This window comes from Lates calcarifer, unplaced genomic scaffold (assembly GCF_001640805.2).
Source record: "Lates calcarifer isolate ASB-BC8 unplaced genomic scaffold, TLL_Latcal_v3 _unitig_4509_quiver_412, whole genome shotgun sequence".
In the NCBI taxonomy this organism is placed as follows: domain Eukaryota; kingdom Metazoa; phylum Chordata; class Actinopteri; family Centropomidae; genus Lates; species Lates calcarifer.
Genome location: NW_026116942.1, coordinates 245,911 through 258,794, shown reverse-complemented (window position 1 = coordinate 258,794; position 12,884 = coordinate 245,911). Strand labels below are relative to the sequence as shown.

The 12,884-nt window shown below is 40.0% G+C and overlaps 1 protein-coding gene across 7 annotated transcripts in view; it reads right to left on the bottom strand.

The window, feature by feature from the left end:
* Positions 1 to 26: 26 nt before the first annotated feature.
* The window catches only part of amot (angiomotin), a 47,944-nt gene continuing 35,086 nt past the window's right edge, over positions 27 to 12,884 (bottom strand). For all 7 annotated transcript variants that reach the window (XM_018700873.2, XM_018700875.2, XM_018700872.2 and 4 more), the window contains 6 exons: positions 11,015 to 11,164; positions 9,085 to 9,281; positions 7,565 to 7,693; positions 6,589 to 6,827; positions 6,172 to 6,426; positions 27 to 4,631 (listed from right to left, as the gene is read on the bottom strand). In XM_018700873.2, the coding sequence (XP_018556389.1) occupies positions 4,498 to 4,631; positions 6,172 to 6,426; positions 6,589 to 6,827; positions 7,565 to 7,693; positions 9,085 to 9,281; positions 11,015 to 11,164 (1,104 nt within the window). In that variant the 3' untranslated portion in view covers positions 27 to 4,497. The remainder of the gene's footprint in view (positions 4,632 to 6,171; positions 6,427 to 6,588; positions 6,828 to 7,564; positions 7,694 to 9,084; positions 9,282 to 11,014; positions 11,165 to 12,884) is intronic.

Below are 12,884 nucleotides of genomic sequence, written 5' to 3'. Positions count from 1 at the left end.
TATGTAACTAAACACCAGGAACAACCTTAAAGTCTCTGCATTAATTTATTTAACAAAATAATTAAGTTAATACTAAATTAACTCATTTATATAACAAACATTTGGTTATTTTGGAGTTTGTCAGAAAAAGTATACAGAGAAAACTTAATGACTTCATACCATAATACAAGACACGATGAGATGAATGTTGTAAAAAAGATGATTAATCCGAAAATTGCTTTTATGTGAACTGTGTACAGCAATGACAAAATTTAGCAGCATGTATATAAACAGACTGGACACACATTGCCTTAAACAAGAATCACTACAATACAGACATTGACATTTTTACTATTTGTTTACAGCCAGTATACATGAACTGCTCCATCATTATATTTTCAGCAGATAAGTTGATGAATCTGTCTCCTTTAACAAACGTCATGACAGTTTGGACTGAGTTTTTCTTTGCCATGCATTTGTCACATTAAGGAAGTGTGGTGAAAGACAGCTGATGATAAGCTCTACATGCTAACAGACAACAATTGTGAAAAGCACGACAGAAGTGCCAGTACGGAAACATTACAACAAGAAGTAAAGACAAACACATCTCCCACACCTCAAATTTTCTGTGTCCACAAAAAAAACTAATTTGGTGTAAAGGAGCTTGTAACACAAATTGAGTTCTATTTACTGACAGAAAAAGCAGTGACTCCAGTTTGTGTGTGCATGGCAGACTGTAAGCTGAGGGATGCTTTGGTGCAGGCTGGAAGCAGGACCAAGGCCTGAGGTTCGCTCTCAGGTGGGATGGTGAAGTCACATCCTGTATCTAAGTTACAAAATGTTTGTGTCCCAACTTTCAGATGGTCAAAAAACAGAAATCAAAAAACATCATCAGCACTGTACAATGAATGTACACTTCTGCTTCAAATCAGACACACTGTTGTTGGGGTGTGTTTACTTGTTAATGCTAAGCTCATGCTAACAGCACATTGTGTATGTGCCAGTACAAAAACATTGCCTGAAAGAACACGGTTATAGAGCTGAAACTATTAAATGAATGACAAAAAATTAATTGGCAACCATTTTGCACTGTGTTGTTGAATGTCAAATTGTTTGTTTGTCATAATATTCACAACATAAATGATAAATGTCCACTGGTTTCAACCTCTTAAATGTGAACATATGCTTGTTTTCTTTGTCCTTTCTGAAACTAGAAACTTACTGGAGGTAGCTCACTCTGTTTCTTGGAGCTGTACACTGTAGTCATAAGACTCCAGCATTAGACAATACTGTACATACCAGAACAACTGTACATTGTTTCAGTATTTGGTATTTGATCCTCTGCAACCAACTAAGAAAAGAGTATTTTGAAATGTTCTGGTCTGATTAATAATGATTAATAATGGCCTTACTCAAAATATCAGTTACACTAGACCATTCAGTGAAATGTGTTTGTTACAAGGCTGGAACACAACAAATGTGTAAATTTAACTGCAGCTACATTTTAGCACTTGTTTTATTTTAGGGGAATGGTTTATCTGGTCCTGGGCTCATGAAAATCATTCAAAACCCAATTAAAACTCACTGTGGTCACAAATAAAACCTGTTTTATTTGTGACCACAGTGAGGATAACTTCCTAAAGGTTACCATCAGAGACCTGCACTGATCCCACCTGAGGCCTTATGATTTCCACAGGGTCCGTTGTCTTCAAGATTTCAGCTGAGCCCAACAAGACACACGACAGTTCTCAGATAGATATTATACAGTACCAGTATAAAGGACACTTAATAATGTGCTGGTGGTGCTGGAAAAAAACTGTCAACACATTTATTAACCAATACTAATATGGCAATGGATACCAGCACAACAGTGAACTAAAATGTGTTGGCAGCTATAAACATGCTTCAGTCAAAATACAGAGAGCTGCATGTTCTGTGCCAGGAAACGAAGCAACTTGACTTTCAAATGATTTGGCACACAGGGATTGAAGGTTTCTGCAGTGGACAAAAATAACACCAATCATTTCGGCTGACAAGGTTAGCAGTGGTCAGTCCTTATTCCTTGCTCAGATGTCATGTATATTCAGTTACAACATATCAGTGCATTCCTAATTAAGTTCTTGTGATGACACACAGTCTTGAGTGAAATAATCCTATTGACCCTCTAAAACTACATCAGTTAGCTGACCATTCTTAGCTTCTTTGGTCCAACATTTTTGGTCTTCAGTGGACATCTGGAATTGAACTATATTGACCTTACTGGAAATTTCATATTTAACCACATACAATAAAAAACATTTGATTTTGTAAAGGCTCAGCTATTCTTGTCTTTGTGCCTTGATTTAAATGTGGAGTAAAAGTGATGTGCAGTCCATTAAACTATACAGGTCATTTCATGCTAATATTTTGAAATGATTGGAGAGACATGTCATGCAAATCAACAAATTCTTCAGGAATGACATCACCCCATCCCCAGATTATTTCATCTGACTGAAAGCTCAACATTAACATGAGTTTAGACTTTTATCTACAGGGATAAGTAACGGTCCATTCTGTGACCTGCCAAACACTCCACTATGTGTAGTGTAAAGTAATACCAAATTGTCCTAGCCTGATAACTTACCAAAATCATATATCAAAATCAAAATCATATATAGTCATATTTATATTTATGACAGTGGAAGAGCAGACTTAGTCCAACAGTGACAAGTCTGGTTTTAGTTCAAATCAAACCTCAGTCATTTACCATGGTTTGTTTGGATCCACTAACATGTCAGGTGGGTGGTATGCTAATACAAGTGGCTGAAAATATAAATACTCACAATAAAGTGTATGTATGTCATATTTGTGACATGCTGTGCCTCATACTAATGGATAAATCCCCTCTATATTGTTCTTCAAGCATGGGAGGTGAAATACTGAATGTTTTACTCTTAAGAGCATCTGCTACTTGAGAGTGACCCCAACCAGTGGGGCCATGCAGACAGCCAAAATACTGTCACTCTCCCCCCCTCCCCTCATGTCACTGAGAGTTGTACAGTGGGCTCCATGTTTCCAAAATACAAAAGAATTCCCTTCATGCCGTGGACACAGCCAGGCATTTGCCTGTTTGGATCTAGCCAACCTGCACACATGTACTAGTCTGGGGGTCTTTCATAGAGAACTTGTACTGTGCATGCTTGCTGACCCATGTAGCACTTAACCTTCAGATTACTTTGCACCAACCGTGGAGCAAAATAAGTCTGCTATCATAAAGGCAGCATCCCAATTCATTCATTCAATAGCTCTGGAAATGTAAAACAGCTCTAAGGTTCAGCTCTCAGATCCCCCCACAGTACACAGTTACATACGTATGTAAATACTCTATATATACAATTAATATGTTTATGTGATTTCTGATTACCCAAGTGCTGTGTCTAACTACAATGAAAAAAATACACATAAATACAATACCTAAAGTCAGAAGTCTTAAAGTAATGTAGCAAAAATAAACACAAAAATAATTAGTGCAATAAATGCAATGAAAAGGTAGCCAAGACATTTGGTCCAATGGAGCTAACCAGCCTGCAGCAACTCTGAACAGGAGAGTTTACAGATCTCTATCACATGTACACACAACAAGCTGCTTTCTCTTACAGCTAGATCCTTGTTTTAAGGGCAGTTTTTTTCATCCTAATTTGCTTGCATATTGGGAAGGGAAAATGCTTTATGCTAAGCCTCCCAAAACCTCCCAAATCTGCTGAAATGCCACTGGTGCTGCAGTTAGTAATATGGTCACTGTCACTGTCTGTACACACAGTAACAATGACACTAAATTGCCCAGTTAAGAAAAGTAGTGCATTTAAACAAAGCCTTCGTAACCAACCACAGTGGGTCATGCAATACTAAGAATGAAAAAAAAAAGAAATCCTTCACCTTAAATGTAAAAGTTAAAAATACATTTGTATACGTGGATGTGTATGTGTATGAGAAGAATTTGGCTTTCAGCTTTGTCTGCTCCTTTCTATATTTTCCATCTCCTTAATGTTAATTGCATCAACTTTAACATCATGAGTGAAAAAACTTGAGCTCATTAACTTTCATTCAACATCAAACACACTATGCTTAAGTTAAATCCATCACCACCGTTATGAGAAAGCACCAAATGCATCAGAAACGTAAATATGAGACTATGTACTTCCACTTCTGGTTAACATTTAGGAAAACTGCAAAAACTGAGTCATGACAAAAAGGGGTGTTACACTTCTGCTTTTTGTTTTTGATTCCTGCGTTTTGCTATGATGAGTAACTGATTCAGTAAAGGAATGAAGGAAATGTGTAAAAGTCGGGTTGGGCTGGAAGTGTTTGAAAGAATGCACATGTAAACATAAGAGTATGAAAATGTGTCTTGGTGTGGGTCGGTCGGCACAGGCAGAGCTGTGGGTTTGAAGGATGAGCCGGGATGATTTACATATCTGTCGCTGTGCTTGTTCTGATAGAACCGCCATCTTCGTCTGAATGATTTCCAGAGGCCACAGGTCAGATGAGGATCTCCACCATGTCGTTGTCCACTTCCTGTTGGGTGGAAGGGGTCGGTGGGGGGGGCTGCTGCTGTGGGTGGGACTGAACAGGGAGCCGCCGCTCCAGGGTGCTGCTGTGAAACACTGCCACATCTACAGAGATGACAGAACATGAGAAAGTCAGCAGAGTCAGTATTTCTGATGATCCAGTCTGCCTGTTCTGGAAACTTGTTGTCTGGTAGGTTAGCCACACACACACAAGTGCAGTCAAACTTATCCTTTGAAATGTCAGTTGTTAGTGCTGGACCATAAGAACTAAAATCTATTTCTTTATTCATTTATTTGATATGGATATTACAATAAAATTGGACAAACCAGCTGCATTGCTTGGGTATTTTAGCACAAGTGCTAATTCTCAACACTTGTCCATAGGAGGCTTTTAAGTGCAGTACTGTGTTTTAGGCACTCTAGATGTTTTTACTCTTATCCTTCATCAGTACCATCAGGAAGGTGTGTCAGTCCCAGATTTATTCTGCAGCCGGACAATGAGTCTAAACACACAGTGGTGGCACTTCACATGAGGTTAATTGGTGAATAAAAATTAATCATGGGATTATTTTTGACAGATCCTCACTTTACCATTAGTGCCTAAAACTGCCTAAAACACAGTACTGTATATCAACTAAACTGTCACATTTACACTACAATGACCATATGATATACTCTACTACCTACCCACCATTCATAGTATTAAACACAGCTTTCATTCTTCAATATACTGAAACATACAAGAAGAAAGTGTAGACAACATTTTTTTCACATTAAGTTGTGTTTACAAAATCACATCTGTGATTACACATTAAAAATCCTTGAGTTAAATGAGGACACAGTAACCATCTCCAGAGGTCCTATAAAATGTATGTTCAATCGTTTCTGATTTTATGAATCAGAGAACTTGGGCCGGCTGCCTTAAAAGGATTACTACTATAAATACCAACAAGTTTTTTATACTTAGCGTCAAACTGTCTTTCTTATGTCTTTTTTTGGAAGACTGTCATCTTTGTTGTTCTTCAAAACCAGAATTTGTGTATTTCCAAGAATATTATTACTACAGTTTTATAATAAGATGTAGTTTATGTGTACATAAGGAAAAAACACACTAACTAATGTGGCGATGGTTGATGGTTGATGCTGACTCTATCAATACCTTTATCATGTGAGTATGGTGGGACACACCTCTGTATCTTTCATCAGTCATGATGTATTTCCAAAATGTGAAAAGTGTAGAACTGTTGAAAGAGGAACTTTATATACATTCTATGCTATTCTTTGCTTTTCTTTTTTTCTTTTTCTGTTTTTTTAAACTGAATATCTTTAGGTTTTAGACAGTTGGTCAGACAAAAAACATTTGAAGACTTGGACTCTGGGGAAATACTGATTTGGACTTTTTCACGGACATTTTACAGACAAATAGTCAAAGCACTGACACTAAAAAGAAGTCGTAGTCCTATTGAGTATGCAGTAGGAGATACAGATTAGGACTGCTAACTCTACAGTTGGAAGGGGTCAGACACAGCTGTGACTTTTAAAACAGTGAGGTGGATAGTTATTGCCTGAAAACACCACGATACCACACGTGTGATTAGTCCCTCAGACCTGCCTGAGCTCAGGCTGGCTGACAGTGTGAGCTGACCTGCTATGCGGTCAGGGATGTACACAGGGCTGGGGCTAGACAGGCGGGCAGGCAGTGTCATGCTCTGGAGGGCTGGTGTGCTGGGCTTGCTGGTATCCTGACTCTGGCCCTTCTCAGTCTGCGTGCAGCTGTCCCTGCTACCTGTCTTCGAGTGGCCTGCGGTCATCGGGGTGGAGGGAAGCACTGGTGAGGGGGATGATGAGATTGACTCTGTCCTGAGAGAATCTGTACGGAACTCAGGACCCAGCAGAACCCCTGGAGAACCATGAGAAGAGAGCCATTACTCAAAAATACTGACAGTAGCAGTAAGTGAGTGTCTATCACCATTTCTCACCCACAGTACCATTTTAGTTGCTGTTCTCCAGTGTCACACATTGTAAATAGTCTGCATTAGCTGTAAGGACTGCCGGCTCTTACCCAGACTACCTTTCCAGCTAGAGTCCTTGCGTTCTTCAGTGATGGGTGAGCTACTGAGTCCCAGACTGTGTGAAAGCAGTCCTGAACCACCAGAACCAGTGTTGGAGATGGACATCAGGGACTTCGAGGGCCTCATGGCAGATGGCAGGTCTGACTTGATGGGCTCCTTCCTCGAGCGTTGGTGGAGCACCTTGATCATGGCATCCTTTTCTATGATCTGTGCATGGAGATTCTTTATCCTGAATTAGGCAAAACGAGAGGGAGGACCAGAAAAGAGCCACAGTTACAACAACACAGTGAGCGCCTGTGAGCTACATGTCTGCTTCCAGACCTGTACTTCAGCTCATTTGGTCCAGACTAAGGAAAAAAATGAAACAATGTTGCCCTTTACTTCTGATCCACTTCATGTTCACACTGGAGTCTTTTCCAGGTGGTCTCTCTCTAGTTGTTTGGTCCATAGAATTTATCTGAAAGTCTTTACACCAGCTTAAACAAACCAAATCAAAAAGGCAAAGACACCAAATTAAGTTCATTTGAACTGGTGTGAAAGCAGGTTGAGAATGAAACCCATACTGTACCCATTAGTCAGTGATATAGCCAGTCTACAATGTATGATGGACAACATCTAAAGAGTCTTATTTTCTAATATGTTTGGAGGCTTTTAAACCAGAGTATCCTGCTGTCCATCTAATCCCACTTAAGTGCTTACAATGAAGTTATCTTTTCACCAGTTGTCAGCGTAAGTCCTGTTTGATTTGCGCCTGAAGAGAGCTAAAATACAGAAACTGTTCCCAAGACACAATGAGGAAACTAGAGTCACAGCCTGAAAACAAAAATAAATAAAAAAATTTATGTGAAACTTAATGAGATAATCTTCTCAACTAAGAGGAATATTTACCAGGCTGCTATCTGACTCCATACACTTATATTGACATGACCAGGTCTGAAGGAGGCCCCATGTATATGGAGTCTTTACCTGCTTTCCATGTCCAGACAGCGCCGATTGGCCATGAGAATCTCTTCTTCTTCCTTCTGAATTCGGGCCTCTACTGACGTGTCGTAGCTGCTGCTGGGAGAATGGCTTATCACTGCTGCAGATGTATCTCTGCACAACAGAACAGAGCCTCCATTAAACTAAAACACTGTCTAGAGGAAGCTCATCCACAGCACTTCAGACTACATTGTTGACCTATTCTGACTGTTCACACAGTACAATTTATTACCTACTGAATACTGAAACTGCTGAAACAAAAACTGGAGAGACCATTTGAAGCTCACAGTACCCCCACAGCAGTTTTGAAGTCAGTGTAAAAACAATCCACAAACTGCAGTTTCTCTAATGACCACTAGATGACAAGCACCTATTTAAGAAAACACCAGGCCTTAACAGCTAATCCAACTTCTACTTTTCCCGTGAGGGAACATATAATGTAATTTTGGGGATATTTTAGCATGATTCGCAGGTGTCTCCACTGACGTGGTCGTTCATCCAGGCTTCATTTCATTGGTAAAACTTGAATCTGACACTTTTTTTTCTTGGTTGTACAAGTGTTTCAAGTTGGTTTTAGAAAACTTGTCATATATCACAAAAATGCCTTACAGGACTTAAAAGAAGAACTTTAAGTCTTGCTGTTAGAAATCAGCAAACAAAAACATACAGAGTCAGTAGTCATCAGTGAAGTGTGGTCAGAGCACTGCTGTACTGTGACAGGCAGAGTGAGGAAATGGTTCAGGCTACATGAAGTTCTAAATTCTAAAAAACATCTTTCTAAATCAAAGCAGTCCATGACTAATATGCTAGGTGGTAAAGGGGCGGTGTTAGACTAGAGAACATTACAGCCTACAGTAGGTGATATTACACTGTTTGATGCATAAAGACCCTAAAGAAAGAATTATTACTTAAATTAGTATTACTAATTGCTAATATTAGAATTACTACTTAAATGTAAAAGCTGCTGTGATGACATCTGCCATGAAAAATACTAAAATCTAGAAATAAATGGACTGGATAGTGAGCTCTAACATACACACATCCATTCACACAACAGTTTGCCATTGGGGGCAATTTGGCGTTCATCATCTTGCCCAAAGAAACTTCGGCACATGGACTAGAGGAGCTGGGTCACCACCTCCTGAGTCACAGCCGCCAAAAAAAAAATTATGTTAACTGGCAAGCAATAGAGATAATAATGCAGTGAACAAATGATTTAATTTGCAAGTGTATTATATCTTTTTAATTTAATCATCTTATTCAACTCCAAATTCAGTCAGATGACATTCAGGGAGTCTGTCTGTTCAGGACTCGCACGACAGGCATGGATCACTCATATATTTTGTTCCTACCTAGAGGAAAATTCCAAGCAGGAGAAAATTAGCGAATGCCACAAATTCTCTTAAATTGCTCGTATGAGCCACAAAACTGTTCATCCAGCCAGTTCTTTCATGAGGCCCAGTGTCTCACAGAATGAAACGTCAGTAACTCATGTGCATTTGTACCTCTGAGTGGCGACGGAGGCAGCGGCGTCCAGGGCAAACTGCCTCATCACGCTCTCTTCCAGGTACTTCTGCTCCCACTTGGTCATGTCGGCCTCCAGAGCCAGGATCCGCTCCTCCTTCTCCCTCAGGTGCTCCATCAGCACTGTGGCGTTGTACTCAGACGGGACCACAGCACTGCTTTGGGAGCCTCCCTGTCGCTAGGAGGGATTAAGAAGACATGAAAGGTGAGACAGAAAGAATGAGGGAGACAAAAAAGAGGAAGAAGAATCTGCTGTTTTATTCAAGTATTCCATGAAGAAGAAAGCTATTTCCTATAGTTTTATGGATGAATTACGAAATATAATATTTAAATATAGCTGTATAAACAAACCACTCTTCACAGACAAGTTTATGCAGTAGCTGATGCCATTTTGTAACCTGATCGACTCCATAGACTCCCTGACACATTTGGAAAGGGAGTGAGGGGACAATCAGGGTCAGTGCAACCTATGCTCTCACCACTAGAGGCCACTAAATCCTAAACACTGCTCCTTTAATATTCTGAAGCAACTATAAGGAAAATAAAGTGTTTGAAATGTTGTCTGTGTGCTTTTTAATGTATAACAAAAAAGGCAATCTCCTGTTCTACCACATCCCAAAGCTGTTCTACTGGGTTCAGATCTGGTGACTGGGGAGGTCACTGAGGTTCAGTGAACTCACTGTCATGTTCAGGAAACCAGTTTGAGATGACTTTAGCTTTGTGACATGGAGCATTATCACGCTGGAAGCAGCCATTAGAAGATGGTAACCTGTGGCCATAAAGGGATGAACATGATTAGCAGCAATAGATAGGCTGAGGTATTCAAACCATGACTGACTGGTGTTAAGAGGCTCAGAGTTCACCAGAAAACTCACACACTATTCCACCACCATCATCATCCTGAACTGTTGACATAAGACAGGTTGGATCCATGGATTAATTCTGTTGATACCAAATTCCGACCCAACCATTTGCTGCTGCAGCAAAAATCCTGATCCATCAGACCAGTGTGTTTTCAGTCTTTAACTGTCCAGCTTTGGCGACCCTGCGTCCACTGGAGCCTCAGATTTGTGTTCTTGGGTGACAGGAGTGAACCCTGACATGGTCTTCTGCTGTTGTAGCCCATCTGTCTCAAGGTTGGAGGTATTGTCCATTCTGATGCTTTTCTGATCACCACAGATGTGAAGAGTGGTTATCTGAGTTAACGTAGCCTTTCTGTCAGCTCCAACCAGTCTGGCCATTCTCATCAAGATGTTTCCATCCACAGAACTACTTCTCACTGATGTTTTTTTTTTTAAACATCTAGAAAAAAATGCTATAGATCAGCAGTTTCAGAAATACTCAAACTAGCCTGCCTGACACCAACTATCATGTCACAGTCAACATCACTGAGATCACTTTTTCCCCATTCTGATGTTTGGTGTGAAAATTTACTGAAGCTGCTGACCTGTATCTGCAGGATTTTATACATTGCACTGCTGCCACATGTTTGGCTGATTGTATGACTGCATCAATAAGCAGGAGTTTCTAATAAAAAGCTTGGTGAGTTTACTCTATATCAGATCACATTCTGCTCGTGTCTCTCATTCTGATAAATATCAGGTTCAATGTGGAACCTCTGTCAGATTTTCCAAGTACACAGAAGTTGGAACACAGAAAATATACTTTAGTGAGCTGAAGCGCTTGATTTATCATATTATTGGCTATTATATGATATTCTACTTTCAAATGTAAAACATAGATCTATGAAGTAACGTGTTACCACAACAGACTGATGAGGATTTGTATAAATGTCCATGATACATTTTGCCCCACCAGCTAATAAATAAATAAAGTGTATTAAAATGGAGCAGTGGCATGAGCACACAGATGTTCTCTTCATTCTTTGATAAGTCTGTATGATCAGGTTACCTGCTGCATGCGTAGCGACTCCAGCTCTCTTTCCAGTCTTGTACGGAGTCGATGCTCAAGTTGTTCTCTCTTCTCACAGGCCGCCTGGAGCTGAGTCAGGGCCTGCTGCATCCTCTCCACCTTCTCCACGTAAACCTGCTTCTTCTTCAGCTACATACACACACAGAAAGATGCAAATATTACATCACATTAACTCTGTTTCTAGCACATCTGATACAGCCACAAACTGATGAGGACAGAAAGCCTGTTCAAGGACAACCAAGACAAAAAATCATCAGACTTCTGATATTAATCCTAATCTGTTATATTTACTGGTTTATGAAGAACAACGGTGTTTAGCCATAACACATTCTGCCTGTTGTTATCAAAACTCTTTAATAACCAAATTTTAGTAAATCTCAGCCCATAAAGTTATGTTAGACTTCTGCAGTTTCTCATCCTCCAAGTTGGAAGGATCTGCCATGAGAAGATGACACGTTTTCGGAGTTACATTAACACATTACGTGTTACATTGTGTCTCCACTGAGTAGCAGTCTTTGCTGTTGCTCAATAGACTGATTTAGATTAGAGTGACCATCTTAAAAACAGAAAAAGAAAGAACAGTGGAGAGAAAGGAAGAGAGGAAGACAGAGCTGAGAGGAGCTGAGAGAAGGCAGGCGGAGGGCCAAGAATCTGAAGACTCATTTTTGTAGAGAGAGTGATTGAGCAAGAGAAAAGCTTGCAACTCCTTTGTTCTGACAACAAGCAGGCGTTTTGTGTCAGAGGCCAGCTTTGGCCCAGCTCTGACCCGTTTCCTATCCTGTATAGGACAGTTACCAACACCCAACCCCCTCTGCCTCCTGGATCCAGACTAAACCAGCTGAGAGCAAGCCACCAGCAGCTGGGCAGCAAGAGCCTGGCTGCAGACTGAGAATGGAAAGATGATGGTAAAGAGAGGTGAGGGGATAGTGTGAATGCTGCAGCATTCACACTATTGTTCTTCAAATCTTTTCATCATCATCATCATTTTTCTGTATGTTTTTTGGTCGCTAACCACTCCTGCATCCTCCTCTAATTCAGGTATCAAAATGTTCAGGTCTTTGAGGACATTTCTTTTTTCTTTTTTTTTTTACCCATTAGAAAAAATGAATGGGATCCTATGGGATCTTCAAAAAAACTTAACTTTCCAAGCTTATCAGTCTGGCATATGTGTAGCCAGACTCCATTGGCTTAAAATGTTCCCAAGGCTTTGATCTTTTGCCTTTAAATCTGCTAAAAATGTTTAGGAGACTTGTGTTTTAGTGAGGGTTGTCTCCACTGCTCCTAGTAGCACAGATTTATCTCAATACGCACATAAAAGGCTTCATCACGTACCCTTAAGCCTCCCGCCTCTCATCATGTTAATATCTAAGTCCACTGAGGTTTTGTATTTGCAGTGTAAACCTTAATTGATTGGGAGGTCAGAGTTCACTGCCATACAAACTATCTAACTGTCTTTGGAGTGTGGACACATGCTGTATAATTAATGCTCAACCACTCAAGCGCTCACAGAAAATACTAACATCTCAACAACAAAACTTTATTTTTAAATCTGTGTACTAGAGAGATCTATGTTTACGGCAGTGTGGGCTTCAGTGGTACAGTGGGTGCTTCCCAATCAGAAAGTTGGCAGTTCGATCCCAGTCTCCTCTGATCACTGAACCGATGAGAAATCTTACTGATTTCCCTGATGGCAAATCACCATTCAGCTATCAAAATGTTTAGCTTTTCCTGGACGTTTATGCTTATTCAGTCTTTTTTCTCGTATCTATACTGTTCAGCTTTTTCTGCTATTTTGGTTTTGTTACTATTGTGCTATTCGTATATTCTGCTGCTGCTATTTTGCTATTTT